Below are 18443 nucleotides of genomic sequence, written 5' to 3'. Positions count from 1 at the left end.
ACACACAGTACTTGCATTGAACAGTGCTTAGCATCCACAGTTAAGTACTATATGTGTTAACATAATTATTGTTATTCTTATTGTAAATACTTGATAAATATTAGCTGTTGTTATTGCAAAGGACCTGTTTTTCCATTGTTGCCTTTAACAATAAATAATTGGAGACACTAAAAAATAAGTGATCATTTAGGGGGCTAGATAGGAAATCTAAAAACATCTGTATCACTAGCCCTACCTCTTTAAAATATTCCCAGGGGCCAATTTCCACCACATTTACTCATTTTGAGTTTCACTAAGAACAGTTTGGACATCACTTGGAGAAACTCCAATCTCTGGACTGCAGCTGAGGGAGGCAAATCTCATGTGAGAGATGTGGGGTCAGTTTAGTATCAAATAAAAATATATCTATGAGTAAATAACTGTATTCATTTTCAGTTGCTCAAAAGAAGGACACAGTTGGTAGTTAAGTTAACTGCAGCTTCTCATTTATTCCTATCTCCAACCCCCACTCCCCTCTATTTCATTATTGGCTTATGCTCATGTCTGAGGTCTCATGGACCTACCTTATGAGCTTTGATCAGTGGTATGCTACCAAATGTTTAACAACTAGCTCTCTGGGGGGAAAATCCTGATTTATTCCTGGTGCAAACCCTCCCACCATGGCCTATTTCAAGCTACTGATATAATTCCATTGAATGCAGAGTTGGGACATAATAGGCACAATCAGCTTATATGAGCTGGTACTAACTGGCTTTAGCACATTACTGGTTTTGATGTTGACACCCAAGGTGGTTGCAGAAGAATCAAGAAACTGGTTGGCTTTTCCCTCAAATGTGTGGTCACTTTGACCTTTGATGTGAAAGTGGTACAAAGGAGTTCAGACATCTCTGAAAACGGTAGTACAGACTTTACTTTCATCATACATTTTTATCTGAGATACTTATTCTTTATGGGAATAAGTCAATGACTATTTCCCTTTATTATATGTGAAGAAAATATTGGCCACTCATATCTAAGGGCCTCCAAGGATGATTTCTTTATTATGAGTTTCATGCCACTGAATCCTCCCAACTTCTGGGTTCCCTCTCTTAAAGCTAACAAGCTAATTGTTAACATAATAGGGTATTTGTATATGCCTATCAAGAGCATAAAGTCTTGTGCCCAATGTAAGGGAGGCCTCCCTCAGTGGTTTTCAGTTATATAGATGAAGCCTCCAGCCTAATGATAATGGCACTTCTTTCCTGCACCAATGTCTGTCCTCTTCTTCCCGTTGGTGAATTTAAGACGCTTCAAAGAAAGGTGTGTCATGAACAACTATTTTGGAATTGGACTGGATGCTAAAATTTCTCTGGAATTCAACACCAGAAGAGATGAATACCCAGGACAATACAAGTAAGGAAAAGAAACTCCCCTCCCTATATCCAAACACACAATCATAATATACACATATCCTCCTACATCCCCTAACTTCCAGACAAGAAAGAGAAAGAAAGAGGTTCTTTGGAAGTAAAACACATTGGTCCCAATGTTGGCCTAGTGTGATGGCTTGCCCCAAATGTTGACCTGGTTTGTGATGACTCTGCACTGGTATCCTGAACTTGGAGCTGCCTACAGAGTTTAGACCTATAGATTGCTGTGTAACACAGCTCATGGTGTTACTATTATTGAAAACAGATTACATTGACTATTCAGCAAATTTCCTACCTTTGTTCTGTATGTGAGAGCTTCACCAGGTCCTAGGAGTGGCTTAAGTCTGTTTTTGCTTGGCAAGCCTGCAAATTATCAAAGATTTCCCTACTAGTTCTTGGTGTCCCTAATCTGGTCCCCCTGGACCCACTGATTTTACCTTATCTGGTGTTAGCTTACTTGGCACCTTTTGGTACTTTTGTACTACAGACATACCTAAATGCAGCCTCAGAGTTCTTGTAAATTGAAACCTCAAGTAAAAAAAAAAGCATGCCTCCTCCCACCACCCCTGCCATCTGCCACCAGAACCTCTTTCTCAGAGCAGACATGGGCTGAGGAACAAGTACTTTATCAGATACGTGCTTTGCAAATAGTATTTTCCAGTTGCTTGTCTTTTTTATGACTCACTTTATAGTAAACATTTTTAAATAGGTATGCATAGATGTATATAGGAAAAGATTTATAATTATAAGACAATGTTACCAGTGATTATTTCATAGAGATTCAGTTGCAGGGTAATTTTGCTTTCTACTTTATATATTTCCTTTTTAATTATTGAAATATAATTGACATGCAATGTTATATTAGTTTCAGGTGTACAACATATTGATTCGACAATTCTCTACATTTGCTCAATGCTCACCAGGATAAATGTAGTTACCATTTGTCACTACACAATGTTATTAAAATATTACTGACTCTATTCCCTATGTTGTACATTTCATCTCTGTGACTTATTTGTTTTATAATTAGAAGTTTGTACCTCTTAATCCCCTTTATCTGTTTTGCTCATCTTCCCACCCACCTCTGTAAACCACCAGTTTATGTTCTGTATTTGTGAATCTTTTTTGGCTTTGTTTTGTTTTTATTTTTTAAATGTTTATTTATTTATTTTTGAGAGAGAGAGAGAGAGAGAGAGAGAGAGAGAAAGCAAAAGCCAGGAAGAGGCAGAGAGAGAAGGAGACACAGAATCTGAAGCAGACTCCAGGCTCTGAGCTGTCAGTGCAGAACCTGATGTGGGGCTTGAACCTACAAACCATGAGATCATTACCCAAGCTGAAGTCAGAAACTTAACCAATGAGCCACCCAAGCACCCCTATTTTGTTTTTATATTCCACATACAAGTGAAATTATACAGTATTTGTCTTTCTCCGTCTGACTTATTTCACTTAGCATAATACCTTCTGAGTCCATCCATGTGGTTGCAAATGGCAAGATTTAATTCTGTTGCTTGTCTTTTTTTGTTGTTTATCTTTTAATTTTCTCAGTAGTATCATTTGAAATACAAAAGTTTAAAATTTGATGAGTTCCAACTGATCAAGTTTTTTCTTTTATGGACTATGCTTTTGATGCCACATCTAAAAAAGTTTCGTCTAACCTAAAGTATCAAAAATTTGCTCCTAAGTTTTTCCCAAAATTTTTGTTGTTTTTGCTCTTACATTTAAGTCTATGATCTGCTTTCAGGTAGTTATTGTGTATGGTGTGAGGTAAGGGTCTAGGTTCATCTTTTTGCACATGAATATCCAATTACCATATCACCAGTTTTGAAGCTATCCTTTCCCCCAAGGAATTGCATTAGCACATTTGTCAAAAATAAATTGATCATAAATGTAAGGTTTTTTTCCCCTAAACTCTCACTTCTGTTCCAGTATTCTATATGTCTAGCTTCACGCTATCTTTATAACTGTAGCTTTATAATAAGTTTTGGAATTGGGAGATGAAAGTCCTCCAACTTTGTTCTTCTTCAGAATTGTTTTGGTCGTTCTAGGTATTTTGAATTTCCATATGACTGAACTCCTATTTTTAGAGATGAGAAAACTAGATTGCCCAGAGAACTTATGGTTTCAAAGAGAGCCCAAGTAATTTTGTGCTAGCTTTCTTGCATTTCAAGACTCATGCTTTGTAGTGACTCATCGTGGCTCTACTTTAAAAGCTCATAGTAGGGCACCTGAGTGGCTCAGTCAATTGAGTGTCCAACTCTTGATTTCAGCTCAAGTCATGATCCCAGGGTCATGGGCTCAAGCCCCATGTCAGGCTCTGCACTGAGCATGGAACCTGTTTAAGATTCTCTCTCTCTCTCTCTCTCTCTCTCTCTCTGTGTGTGTGTGTGTGTGTGTGTGTGTGTGTCTCCTCGGCCCCTCTCCCTCACTCATGCTCTCTTTCTCTCTCTAAAATTAAAAAAAAATAAAAATAAGTTTATAGTAAACTCTATCCAACCTTTAGAGTGATTGTAAGTCCCCTGCCTGTTTTTATCAGATATCCTATAGTCAGTAGAACCCTGTCTTTCCCACCTCCTCCCCAAGTCTCCCGATATCCTTTGGCTGTCCCACATTCTCTCCACTGGCTCCTCCTTTATAATCTGCCTAGTAAGCTTAGCCCTATTCTATAGCACTGAATTAAGGGCTTGATATACAGGTCTTGGAAATCCCTCCATTTTCCCAGAAAGGTTACGCTTCAAATATATGGCAGTATAAAAGTCACATGTTTCTAATGAAATTGATCCCAAGCAGCTGAAATTTTATGCTCCTGGAATGGCACTTTCCAGGCTAGCTGGTGTGTATAAACCAGTTACGCTCATAGCTTTTTATGAGTATTGCTTTCTGAATATAGCCTATCTCTTCCAAGTCTGAGCTAATATCAACATCAAGGAAAATCAGCAAATTGGGGGGATTCTGGGGCTTCCAGGGTGCCCAGGAACCCGTTTCAGCAGGTGTTTGCATAGGGATACCCTTTATATTATCCTAGCATCCCCTCTTGTGTTCAGTTACCATTTGACATGACTCCTCTCTATAAGAAGGCACTTGAAGATGGTTCTGGCACAAATATAGACACATAGATCAATGGAACAGAATAGAGAGCCCAGAAATAAACCCACAATTATATGGTCAATTAATCTACAACCAAGGAGGTGTGAACATGCAATAGGAAAAATTCTCTTCAACAAATTATGCTGGGAAAACTGTACAACTACATGCAAATGAATGAAACTGGACCGTTTTCTTACAGCATACAAAACAATAAACTAAAAATGGATTAAAGACCTAAATGTGAGACCTGAAACCATAAAAATCCTAAAAGAGAGCACAGGCCAATAATTTCTCTGGCGTAGTCTATAGCAACATCTTTATAGATATGTCTCCTCTGGCAAGGGAAACAAAAGGAAAAATAAACTATTGGGACTACATCAAAATAAAAGCTTTTGCACAGCAAGGGAAAAAATCAACAAAACAAAAAAGACAACCTACTCAATGGGAGAAGATATTTGCCAATGATATACCCAATAAGGGGTCAGTATCCAAAATATATAAAGAATTTATGCAGCTCAACACAAGAAAAACAAATAATCCAGTTAAAATGGGCAGAAGATGTGAATAGACATTTCTGCAAAGAACACATCCAGATGTCCAACAGACACATGAAAAGACGTTCAATATTATTAATCATCAGGGAAATGCAAATCAAAACATCACCACCACCTCATACCTATCAGAATGGCTAAAATGAACTACACAAGAAACAGGTGTTGGCAAGGAAGTGGAAAGAAAGGAATGCTCTTTCACTTTTGGTGGAATGCAAACTGGTTCAACCACTTGGAAAACAGTTTGGAGGTACCTCAAAAAATTAAATAGAATTACCATATGATCCATTAAGTCCACTACTGTATATTTACCCAAAGAAAATGAAAACACTAATCCAAAAAGATATATGCACCCCTATGTTTATTACAGCATTATTTACAATAGCCAAAATATGGAAGCAACCCAAGTGTCCATCCATAGATGAATGGATAGAGAAGATGTGTGGTGTGTGTGTGTGTGTGTGTGTGTGTGTGTGTGTGTAATGGAATATTAGCTATAAAAAAGAATGAAATCTTGACATTTGCAATAACATGGATGGATCTAGAGAGTATAATACGAAGTGAAATAAGTCAGAGAAAGACAAATACCATATTATTTCACTCATACGTGGAATTTAAGAAATTTAAGAAAACAAATGAACAAAGAAAAAAGAGACAAACCAAAAAACAGATTCTTAGGTATAGAGAACATACTGATGGCTACCAAAGGGGAGGTTGGGGGGTGGGGATGGGTGTAATAGGTGATGGGGATTGAAGATGAGCCCTGAGTAATGTATAGAATTGTTGAATCACTATATTGTACACCTGAAACTAATATAACACTGTATGTTAATTATACTTCAATTTTTAAAAACTTTTTTAAAAAGGAAGGCACTTGAAGAATAAGATGGTGTCTCCTCTTGCTTTTGTTCATTCATTTATCTTTATATTATTCAACCTCTGACTATCTTTCTCTACCTTTATCTCCCCATAGTAGCCGCCTAAAGAACAAGATGTGGTATGGCCTTCTGGGAAGCAAGGAACTTTTGCAGCGCTCTTATAGGAAACTAGAAGAACGAATACACCTGGAGGTGAGTGCAAAAAGAGGGCAATACTTCCTGGACATGGAGAAAGAAAATCTCATTACTTTGGGAACCAACTTTCCCCTATATCTTTTGTTCTTCCCAAGCTTTAACTCTGATCCTCCCTCGCAGCTCAAGGGAGGAAGGCATGAGGATAGATTTCCATTTTATGGATTAGAAAATGATAGCATGAAGAGAAAACAGAGCCCTCCCCCCATATCTGTAAATGTCCCTTCATACTGGTATCTGAAGGGCCAACCAATGAGAACTACTCTTTTCTTTCAGTGTGATGGAGAAGCCATCTCCTTGCCAAACCTGCAAGGCATCGTAGTGCTCAACATTACCAGCTATGCTGGGGGTGTCAACTTTTGGGGCAGCAGCACAGCAACCACAGTGAGTATGGAACAAGGATCAGGGAAGGAAAAGGCTTAACCTCACTAAGGTCTCTCATAAAGGGTAGCTGCACTGACTGGTGTAGGAAGTAGATACTGGGGAAATAGGAGGTAGACTGGGAACATTTATTAGCCCAGATATATGATCAGGGCCTTTGTAAAAGGCAATTACCATTCCAGAATCAACCAAAGACCTCAGGATCAAACCAATTCTTAATTTTGCCCAGACTTCAAATTTTCTACTCCTAGGCCTGCCTGAAAGATCTTTGAAAGATTTCTCTCTTTTCCAAGGAGTTCTGTCAATAAAACCTCCTGGGAAATTTGCCATGGCCCCTTTTCTCTGAGCTCACCCAAGGTTATCAGGACAGTGGGACTGGCCTTGGGGATTTATGATGCTAGATTGGACAGCGAGGAACCAGCTAAGAGTTGTAATCTCAAAAGGGGCTAAAAATTATGATCTCAGTGCCCTTTTCCCAGATTGGCTTCCTGACCTCATCTCTCCCCTTTTAATATGTAGTTTTTCTACTCTTCATGAGCTAGAAAAATTCTCACCAGGATCCTTAAAAGCATATGTACTTGTGATAGATAAGGGGTCTCTCAAGAGTGGAATGACACAGTTTTTCCTCCTCAGGAATATGAGGCTCCTGCAATAGATGATGGGAAGCTGGAGGTAGTGGCTATCTTTGGCTCCGTACAAATGGCAATGTCCCGTATCATTAACCTGCATCATCATCGTATCGCCCAGGTAGGCAGGGGCTGGGTAGGTATCAGAAAAAGGCTGGGCTTTGTGGCTACAACTTAGAATGTGGAGTACTCCCACGAATTAACTAGGTGTAAGAGTGCCAGGGTAGAGGGAAATTATTTGGTGGGTGGGAAGGTGCTGGCTAAGGTTGGAAACAGAGTTTGTGAGGAGCAAAAAGCCCATAGGAAACAGATGTTTTTCCCTGAGATAATCTGATTCACATCCTTGCCAGTCCTGCTTCAGATACACATTAAGGCCATTACTGTGGGATTATCAGATTGGTCTGTAGCGGTTACCTCATTTTTCTCCCCCATTCTCCCTCGTCTTCTGTGACAGTGCCGTGAGGTGATGATAACTATTGATGGTGAAGAAGGTATCCCAGTTCAGGTGGATGGGGAGGCCTGGGTTCAGAGGCCAGGACTTATCAAGATCAGATACAAGAATGCCGCCCAAATGTTGACAAGAGATCGGGTAAGAAAGAAAGTCTCATCTTTCTCCTACATTGTCTCATCTACAGCTATCAGTTGAGTATTGAATACTTCCATCAAGCAGAATTCCTCAAAGGGAGGTCTGCATGCCAATTATATCAGAGTCACCTTGGGTGCTTATTAGAAATGCACATTCCTGGGTCCCACACCAGACCCACTGAATCAGAATGGGGGTGGGTAGTTCCTGGGAATTGCATTTGTAAACAAGCTCTCTGAGACATTCTGATATATACTGACATTTGCAAACCACTGTCCAAAAGAAGAGAGTGAGACAAGGAGCTCCCTCCTTTGGTTTTGGACAGTTATTCTGCTCCCTCTACTGCACAGAGTGCTAAAGTTAAAGTGCTAAAGAAATCTTCAACAAGAGATTCTTCATTGAATATGGTCTTTAGGTTCCTCTAAGTTTCAAAATGCTGCATTCACAAATGTCACCCATTTAAGTCAAAGCATCTAAAGCTAGAAAGAAGACATTAATGATCAGATATTCAGTACTTAGAGGCTTTCTTCCACTCTAACCTGTGAACAGTCCATAGAAACAGTAATAGAGAGGGGAGGGGATGTCTAGTTTACAAACTGCCTATTTTGTGCTAGTCACATGTAGTCTCTCAGGTACTCCCAACAATCCTATGAGGTAGATACTCTTATTTCCATTTTACAGGTGATGAAAATGAAAACCAGAAATGTTAAATAATATGTGCTGAAGGTCACACAACCAGTAAATGATGAAGCATAATTCAAAATTAAACTAGATATGTCTGGCTCTAAAATCCATCACAACATGTGGCCTAGATTTGGCAAAGAAGGGAGCATGAAAGGTGTTCCACTGTCTTATGATTGTGATGCCCTCATATAAGAGCTTCTGGAAGGTTAACATCTATCTGACTGAAGCATGTTGTCTCAAGATGCAGCACGGTAACAACAACAACAACAACAACAAAATTTAATAGTGCCTAGTAGGAAAGAGTAAGTAAAATGAAGTAAAATGAAGGATAGATGTGGATGTGTGTAGATGAGTGTATAGCAGAATGGATGGGGTCCTCTTTCTCCTTTACCCACCATACCCACAAATATAAGACTCACAAACAGATCTGCCATGTACCCTCTTAGCTATAGCAATCACCAGGATATGCCACCATCTTCATTTCCAGGACTTTGAGAACTCAATGAAAATGTGGGAGTACAAACATAGTGAAATTCAAGCTGCCTCTCAACCCCAACTGGACTCCCAGGAATCTCAGGATAGCCTCTCTGATGAAGAGTATGCCCAGATGCAGCACTTAGTTCAGCTTGCAGAAAACCTCATCAGCAAGTAAGTAGACTGACCCAAATACAGGGCTGGGAATCCCAAGAACAGAGAGGGACACTTGTCTGTGTTGGCTACTAGAGAGCCTGGCCTAAGAAAGGAGTCTTTTCCAGAGCCCTGAAGATTGACAGGGACCCTGATAATCTAGGCAGAAAATAGTCTTTGGCTTAGCAATAAGCCAGCTTGAACCTCTCCCTTTAGCCCCAGAGATGAGCTTTGATCTCCTGCTACCTCAGGCCCAATAAGACTAAGAATATTTATCCTTGCCCTTAAATATCAGGAGGGCCCCAGAGTTCTTGGAGTCAGCTACCCTTCTCTAACCTGGTCTCCCACTCGCCCAAAGCATCCAGCATCTAATTCAGGTGAGACAAGGATCAAAAAAGACAAATACCTAGAGAAGAACAGAAATATTTTCTGGCATAGTTGCCTACCCAACTTGAATACCCAGAGCTCTCATTTCTATCCTCAGCTCACCTCTCACCAGCACCCCATGTCAGAAGTTTGTTTTTAGAATTTCCAGACCCATTTATCTGTTCTTGCTTTATTACAGACTTACTGACCTGAGCAAGGTCCACCAGCATGTGTCTGTCCTCATGGATTCTGTGAATGCCAGTACTAACATCCTGAATGACATATTTTACAGCCAAAACAGTGGCAATGAGGCAGGTGCAGCTTCCTGCATTCCCAATGAGGTAAGAAAGGAAGGGGCAGATGAAGAAAAGGAGTCAAACCAAATAGGTAAGAAGGTGAAAGTGAAGGAAAGTGAGCCAGAGGCTGGGTGGAGAAACTGGGCAAATGATATGGCAGGAAACTGGTCTATAGAGTGGAAGGGAGGGCAGGTATTCCTTGGCTTGTTACAGGTCCAGAATGGCTGGGTGGGGAGGGACAGGAATCCCTTAGCAGATTTCATCAGCCTGAGAACTAGCCCTCTTCCTGATAGCTATCAACCACACTGGCCTCAGGGAAGAAATAGCCAATAGATAGAAACTTGGCATTGGCACTTCCTCATCTCTGGTGGATCCCTGTATAACCTGTTAAGGCAATGCCTGTCATTGAAACCTGAGCTCCAGGCTGCCTTGGTTTCCCTCTTGAGGGTAAGGTCCAGATTAGGATACTTGGTGTTAAATGTACCATCCCATGACTTTACCCATTGCTGGGAGATTTAAGTGATTCTTTTAAAAAGTAACTTTAATGCTAGACAAATAATACAAAAGGGCCATATATAGGATCAGGGCCTCTTGAAATGTGGATTACCTATTTATTTTAGGCCATATCTTAGTTGGTGGAGGCCTGGAACTCCAAGCCTGGAGTTTCTTTTATTTATTTTTTCCTAATGAGCAAGTGACTTGTTTGAAAAGTTTATTTGATTTAAGCTACTAGAGAATTCTCCAATTATTCTGATTTTTACTTTATACTACATCTTTCATTTTAAAAAGACATGATCAGTAAATTTAGGGTTTTTGTTTTGTTTTGGTTTTACATTTCAGTAATTTGGCCACATTACAATTTAAAGTAGGTTTTATAATTTGTTTTTGAGTGTATCTGTTTTCTTAGACATAATGTAAATTCTTGGTAGAGATTTTTCTTATGCTTATTTTAATTTACCACCACTTATTTACACTCAAGAAGTCAAAAAATCACTTGTATACAATAAATTTGGACCCTTAAGTGATGCTACTATTAAGCTGAATATTCACATTCATGAAGCTATAATGAATGAATTGGGAAATCTACTACCCTTCTCTTCTGACTTAAAGAATGCTATAAATTATCATTAGTTGATAGAATTTCAAGCGAATCTTCAGGTGCCTATATATTTGAAAAATTAAAACAATTGATGGAAAACATTAATTAACAAAAATTTAATTGTCAAAAGTAATACGGATTATGTAATATTTCATTACATGTTTATATCAGAAGTAAATTTATATTCAGGCAGCTTAATTTAAAATTTTAAAATAATTATGTTATTTTGCATTTTTATAATCTACAGGAAGTGATGCATTTATTTTTCAATTCCAAAAGTAAAATAAACCTGAACTTGAAATATTCTAAGTTAATCTCCTTTTGATAGGCTTCTGTATTTTTTTGTAGAAACACAAAAGTGGACTTTTCAGACAGCAGAATGTTTTAGTACCACATTTTATACTATGTGTATAAAGTAATAAATAGCTAGCTTTTGCATATCCTGTGAAGAGAATAAGCCTGGAGTTTCAAAAGAGATGGTTGGACTCAACCGCACCTACCATGGGGAAGGTGATTGTAGTATATCAGCAACAAGTAGCATCAGATTTACTCTCTGGTTTACATACTTCCTATTTCACTATATCCACAGCACTTGATCAATGGTGCCAAATGCCAAGGTGTGCTGCACCACTTCGTAGGACACACCAATAAAGCTGTACCAGTAGTTGACACCTCTGGTTCTGTCAGTTCTGATTGGTTGATGCCCATGCTATACTAGTTGTACTATATTTTGAAAATTACTTTTTCACCTACAGCCACACCCTACTAGCCTTCTCCTACTTTCCTACAGAGAAGCCAGCTGCATGCTTACTAACCAACTCCCCTGTCTTTGTCCTTTCCCTTCCGTTCTTTTCCTTTCTCTTCCTCTCAGACTCTAAGCAGAAACGATGCAGTAGATGTTACATTTAGTCTTAAAGGGCTCTACGATGACACCAAAGCTTTCCTGGATGAAAACTTGGTGAGTGGAGGGGGTTGGAATAAGGGAGGGCAAAGTATCCCATCTGAAGATGGTCATGTTCTATGCTTGGTTCCAGAGTATTGGAAGACATGTAGGAACATTTTGGCCAGATGCTTACCCTGGAAGTCCCTGATGTGTCATCCTCACCCAGGATTGTCATTGATTGTATCAGTTCACAGGTTATGCTAAACCATAGGGACTACCATATCCTTGAAAAAAAAGTCTCTCCTTCTCTGACACATGTCTCCTGGGTCCAGACGAAGCCAATCAAAAGTAGGGTGTTCTCATCATACATAACACAGCTTCAGTAGAAAAGGGTGAGCTCTTTTGAGTTGCTTTAAATCTTCCAAGTTTCCAAATACATTTGTCACCATGTGGGAAATTCAAGGTTCAAATCCAAAATCTGCCACTTACTAACTGTATTAGTTTCCTAAGGCTGATGTACCAAAGTACTGAAACCTGGGTAACTTAAAACAACAGAAATTTATTGTCTAATAGTTTTGGAGACAATCAAGGTGTCAGCAGGGCCATATTCCCTCTGAAAACTGTAGGCAAATCCTTCCTTGCCATTTCCTAGCTTCTGGTGACTGGCTGGCAATCTTTGATGTTCCTTGGCTTGTAGATGCATTACAATCCTTCATCTTTATATGGTATTCTCCCTGTGTCTCTGTCTTCACATGACCATCTTCTTATAAGGACACCAGTCACACTGGATCAGGGCCTACCCCACTCCAGTATGACCTCACTGCAATGACTCTATTTCCAAATAAGGTCATATTCTGAGGTACTGGGGGCTAGGATTTCAACACATCTTTCTTGCGGGGAGGGAGACACAGTTGAATACATAACACTAGCTGTGTGAAGTAACATCACATCTCTGGGTCTCAGTTTCCCTATCTATAAAATAGTAATTGTAATCTCTACCTCTCCAGGTTGTGAAAATTAAATTAACTGTTGTATATTAAGTACATAGCTAGCCTGGAACCTAGTACCAGCCTGATAGATGGTACATTTTTATTAGTGTTAGGAAAAATGGACTGACACTCAGTTTTTGAGCTATAAGAATAGTTGAATGTTTCTTATAATGCAAAGCCTATAGGCACACTTCACGAGTGTGCTCTGATGAGTCAACTGATCGTGACCACCCCATTTTTGGGTTGGCTGCTAAAGCCCTGAGGCAGGTGCTGTTCTTGCCTCTTATCTAATTACGGTTTATTTGAAGAGGGGCTTCTGAGTTGATATTGAAAGAAGTGCATCCACTTCCCCTTTTCCATTTGCACATCTAATTGGCACACTGCACAGGTGGCAGAGTAGCTAAGGCAATCAGGCCAGGCAATCCTAGCATCTGAGCCCAAGCTAGAATCTTTCAGTCTTAAACAACAGCAACAGAAGTACGTTCTATACATAGGCAGAGCTCAATGGCCTTTCCAGTCTGAGCAGCAGGAAATATGAGAGCTTGGCCTCTCATTGCCACTCAGGCTTTCTTGAAGCTCATGGCATGAAAATTGGTTTGGGCCAGCCAATAACCCAAATTGAGAATATACCACACTTAACACAGGTTAAAGGCCTGATAATGACCACACACACATTACACACATCTAAGTGAAACCAGGGGACAGGCAGCAGCTAAGAATGTCCACATATCTCCAGAAAGACTATGTCAGAGGTGGCATGGAAATAAAGCTTATTTCATTTTGGTGTTGTTATTCTTCCCCTTGAAGAAAGAGGGCAGTAAGGAGCTCAGTGTTGGCAGAGTGATGTAGACTTATGATTAAGTAAATCCCACCCAGTAACTCCCACTTTCTTTATTTGACATCCTCACTTATGCTATGTATGGCCAGTGATGTGTTAGAATAGGAACTAAGAAATAAGCAACAAAGTCCTCTGAGTCACTTTGCACATTTACCTCAGAGAAAATTCCTGGACAATGTCTCCAATACAGCCAGAAGGATAGGAGAATAGAGCATGAGATTCAGTCCCACCAACCTACAATATTTTGAGCCTGAGTCTCTGGATGCTAAATAGGAAGTCATTAGGAAGCCATTTTATTATTCTCCTGTTAAGATTAGAAATCATTTTCCAAGGTCCCAAATCCCTATTTCTTCTCTGTGGCTTTGGGTTGACCACCAAACCCCTTTTGAACATTGCTGGTAAGTATGCCCCTATGGACTCCCTGCCCCTTCTCCCTTACCTTGAAGTGATAGCCATTTCTACCTGACACCTATCCCCCATCCCACTGCCATCTGCATACACATGTCCCATGCATCTGGGCTACTCTGTACTGTCCTAAATCATTACTTGTAAAGCAAACACAAAAGATTGTCATCACTGACTTGTTTCTCTCTCATATCCCATCCTGATGGACCATAATCTCCAACCCCATCCCCCACCTATTCACCTGCCCCTCATTTGTGACAGTGGGCAAGGCTCTGTTTGTGGCTGGAGGATCAAGTGGCCCATGCACAGCTAGAAGCCACATAAATGCCAGATTGAAAGTAAAGTATATGACAGGGAGGAGAGGTGAGGCCAAGTTAGGTGGGCTGGAAAACATGTCCGGGCTGATGATAGCAACATGCATCTATTCTCCGAGCTCACTAAGGGAAATTATTTCAACTATGTTGCTAGTCTATGACTTGGTTCTTCTAAATTGGAGATGGTCCCAGAAGAATTCGTTTTAACTCTCCATAGACTCTAAAGTGTTCATCCAGTGGGTTCTGTGGGTTGTTAGGGAATGCTTAAGCTTTGTTTGCTGAAACTATGGGAAAAGCCATCTGGATCTCATTTCTTAATTACAAACAGTGACTAGCTGGGGGCTAAAGCACAGCTTGGGGAGGCAGACCTTCTCCGCCAGAAAGGGAAAATTTGAGCCAGTCTCTCTCTAGCTTTCTCCTTGCTTCACAAAGTAGCCTTTAATTTGTGGTGACTGTGTAATAAAGATTCCCCTCAGCATCTGACCACCCCACATATCCTTTCTGGGAAGTGTGGTGTATAGGGTGGGCTACAGAGTTAAACATATCTGAGTTTCTGTCTAGCTATGTGATCTTGATCACCAAACTTCTTTGAGTCTGTTTTCTTGCCTATATAATAAGAATAGTACCTTGTAAGGTATTATAAAGTTATTGGAAAGATATAATATCATGTAGGCATAATGTCTGACATACAGCATGTGTTAGAAATTGGTAGCTGTTATTTAGGGGGACACTTTGATGTCTCCAGGGATTTGAGGGTCAGGGATAAGACCTTTGTTCTGGATCCTAAGCTGTAGGAGTATAACTCAAGTGTTCATTGGTACTGATCAAAGGACCTCTCTGCTTGCCAGACTGTGAGCAAGACCAGACCCAAGGAAATCACCACAATATGGTTGTTTCCTGGATCTCCCCATTGAGAAAGTAAAGAGCTAGCTACACTTTCTATTGACCCCATGACCAAAGGATATACAAGTGCTACCCAAAGAAATACCGTGTGGTCTCATGGCCACTAGCAGGGAATGGGAGTGTGGGAGACAGCCAGAGTTTATGAAGACAGGGTGTTAAGAGTTGGACACCCACTCATTTTCCTGTCTTTGCCAGCTGAGAAGTGCTGAGGATGAAACCACACTGCAAACTACCCTGGATACCATGAATAAGGAGTTTCAAAAGATATCTGAGATCAACTGGATGAATTCAATCCTTGTTTCAGAGGTGTGTTAACTGGGGATTAGGAAATAATGAGGAAGAGGGATTCTTCCTTGGTTCCCTCCTTTCCAGTGTGGACCAGGAGGACACAGTGACTGATGTAGCAAAAGGCGTCCAAGTAGTGGCTTTCAGCTTGAGCTTAAAGGAGCCTCCTCCACCCATCTCCTCATCATAAGCATACAGGACATGGTGGAAAGCACACTGAAAACTAGATGACCTTGTGTAAATAACCAAAAAGAAGAACTATTCTGTGGCAGGGCGTTATTGGGAAAGAATAAGCAAGATTGTTTTTTTTCTGTGCTGTTCTCTGGTCATAATTCCCCTTCCCTGCCCAATACCTGCTACTAGGAATTAGATTTCATCTGGCACATACAATTATGGCCAATACCAGTTGTGTGCATCCAACATTTGTTCTAAGTGGTTGGTGCCCAGGCTATATGGTGGTTAAAACACCTCTCTCTGCTACTTCCTGTCCCTCCCACTCAGGGAGCATAGCAGGCTCTCTCAGTGCCTTCCCTTAGCAGGTGTATGGCTTGAAAGAAAATCAAGCATGGCAGCAGTGGCTACAATATAGCTGTGAGGATGCTGTCATTTTTAGAGAGATCAGGAAAAAGAGGAAGACAGGTTTATACTCTTCTTCTAATGGAGAGGATTGGAGGTATAAATATCTTGAAAAGAAAATCCCAAAGTTTCTTGGAATGTGTTTGGCTGAACTTTCTGGCAACAAAGTTAACCTGGGAATTATGCTTTATTACAACTAGTAGTAAAATAAGTACACTTTAGCAGGAGTGAGAGGACTAGGAGGCTAGGCTGGAATTAAAGATGATCTGTACAGCAGAGAATCCACATTCATAATTAAGAGCTACGTGTGGAGAACACTCTTTGCATTCCAGACAAGGAATCAGGTGGCCTGTGAGGCAGGTTCTTCCATATATGAAGTTTTGGCCAAGAAGTATGTTGCAGCTCACCAAACCATATGTATGGAAGAAGGGGTGCCTTTTTCTAATTCATGCAGAGGTGCCATATGAGCTAGCAGTTCTCCTAGCAAGCTCACCCTTCCAATCCCTATCCAAATGACCTCAGGCAAAATATTTTACCTCTCTGAGCCATTGCTTCCTCATTTCTAAAATAGTGATGAAAATATCCACCTTGAAGGTTGTTTGGGGACTTAGAGTATTTATTAAAGCACTTAGCAAGGCACCTGGCATAGAGTAGGATCTTGGTAAAGATCATTTGCCTTCTTAGGGGATGGGACTAGTTTCCAATGCCTGGATAGATAGCAAATCCGTCTGCTTTCTGCAGTCATCCTTGTTCAGCAACTTGCCAGGTCTCTAGGAATTGTTTCTGAATGTTAGGCAACTAATGTTGACCTTCCTCTTGCTGTGGTTTCCCAGGAAAAATCTTCAGACACTGATAGCAGAAGCATCAAGTTGAAAGTTAAGTTCCTCAAATTGGGGAAGAAGAAGGTAGAAGAGGGAGACAAGCCTAAATCAGGCCAAGGAGTCCAGGGTTTTATTGGTAAGTGCCCCCCACAGGCATAGGGGTCATGAAGACTTTCCCAGAAGCTTGGGAACCTCCCAGGGACCTAAATCTCCCATTAGAAATATTCATGGGTATGGTGGTAATGGAGGAGGAGATGGACTGGGAGCCAACCTTAGGCAATGCCAAGCAGCCTCTTAGACAAAGTGTGAGTTAAAAAGTGATATTGACACTGGCAGTGGGACAACCTGAGAAGTAACCATGCTGTGTGGTCTCTGTGATACAGACAGCTGAAGAGAAAGATGGGAACAGGCAGTTACTTTTCTCCTTGACCCATTCCTGTGCTTGGTCAATAAAGTATGGCAAAATAGTCATACTTAGATCACTCTCACAGTCAAATACAGCTACAAGCTTTTGGTTGTGCTCCAGAAAGCAGTATTGTTTGATATGGTTTGGGGGTGTCAGTGCTGGGCACCTACAAGGTGAAGAGTAGTTTCTGTGACCAATCTAAACCTATTCATCTGTAAATCCCTGGAAATGCAAGTTTACTATATTTTATCATTTGAATTTTGGTTTCACCCCTTCTTCAGAGTTGGACTTAAGTGTTATTGATATGTCAGTGGGGCTCAAAAGAAGGTTCTAGAGTTGTCAGTTATGCCAATTCTGATGTCAGTGGTCTTTCCTAAATTTGGAGCCTAGACAACCTGAAAGCTTGAAAGATATACCAATAATGGACATGAAAGGGTGGCTGTTTGTTTGTTTTTGAGGAAATGAGAGTCTGCACAGATGCCAAGAGAGAATTTCTTGGATCAAGCTATGTTTTCTCAGGTTTGGTCTAACTGGGTTGATTTCCTAAGAATCTGCCATTTGGAGACCATGGTGTTTGAGAGTCTTTCTGAAAACTCTGAAGGGGTCAATAGCAGTTCCATGGATTATCAGGTTCTGAGAATGCATCCCATTTGTGTTTGCCACACATGGTTTCGGCTAGTATTTTTAGATGGTTCAGAGCCAGTTGGTACAATAGGAACAAACCAGTCTGTCTCCTAACAGACTCTTGTTGGGCCTCTTTAGGGTCCACACATTTGGGTATCTGGCAATGTGCTAACCTCATTATTTGTATACTTGTATTTTCTCTAAAGGAAGTTTGTGGCATCGCAGAAATCATGAAGATGAAGCAAAAGATGATGATTCTCCAACATCAAGATTTCAACTGTAGTCCTTAAAATCTGGAAGGAGAACTCACAATGTTTAGAATTCTACTACAAAACTCTCAAAACCTCAATACAGGCTAGACTAAATTATTTCAGAACAAACATGAGCACCACCAAGAAAGAGTCTCCAATTCTTTACACTAATATGCTTTTCCTGGACTCAATCAGGTCTCCTTAGAGGTTTACATTTTCTCATTGGCCAAAGATTCTTGTTCCGAGTTGTCTTGTTCAGTTCTCCTCTGTGCATCTTGAGCAACTACAGTATTTAATTAGGATAAGCTCATTATGAATGGCCTGGGATCTACAAAGGATTCAAGAAAGTTCACTTGTTCAGGGAATTTGGGA

The 18443-nt window shown here is 40.4% G+C and overlaps 1 protein-coding gene across 1 annotated transcript in view; it reads left to right on the top strand.

The window, feature by feature from the left end:
- Positions 1-18103, top strand: part of DGKK (diacylglycerol kinase kappa) — a 172516-nt gene extending 154413 nt beyond the window's left edge. Inside the window, exons 18-28 of the mRNA XM_030305352.1 lie at positions 1285-1392; positions 6018-6114; positions 6391-6498; positions 7129-7242; positions 7576-7710; positions 8876-9036; positions 9581-9722; positions 11648-11734; positions 15304-15414; positions 16803-16930; positions 18031-18103. Coding sequence (XP_030161212.1) covers positions 1285-1392; positions 6018-6114; positions 6391-6498; positions 7129-7242; positions 7576-7710; positions 8876-9036; positions 9581-9722; positions 11648-11734; positions 15304-15414; positions 16803-16930; positions 18031-18103 — 1264 coding nt within the window. The remainder of the gene's footprint in view (positions 1-1284; positions 1393-6017; positions 6115-6390; positions 6499-7128; positions 7243-7575; positions 7711-8875; positions 9037-9580; positions 9723-11647; positions 11735-15303; positions 15415-16802; positions 16931-18030) is intronic.
- The last annotated feature ends 340 nt before the right edge of the window (positions 18104-18443 follow it).

This window comes from Lynx canadensis, chromosome X, assembly GCF_007474595.2.
Source record: "Lynx canadensis isolate LIC74 chromosome X, mLynCan4.pri.v2, whole genome shotgun sequence".
NCBI lineage: Eukaryota > Metazoa > Chordata > Mammalia > Carnivora > Felidae > Lynx > Lynx canadensis.
This window is presented reverse-complemented; position numbering and strand designations above follow the sequence as displayed.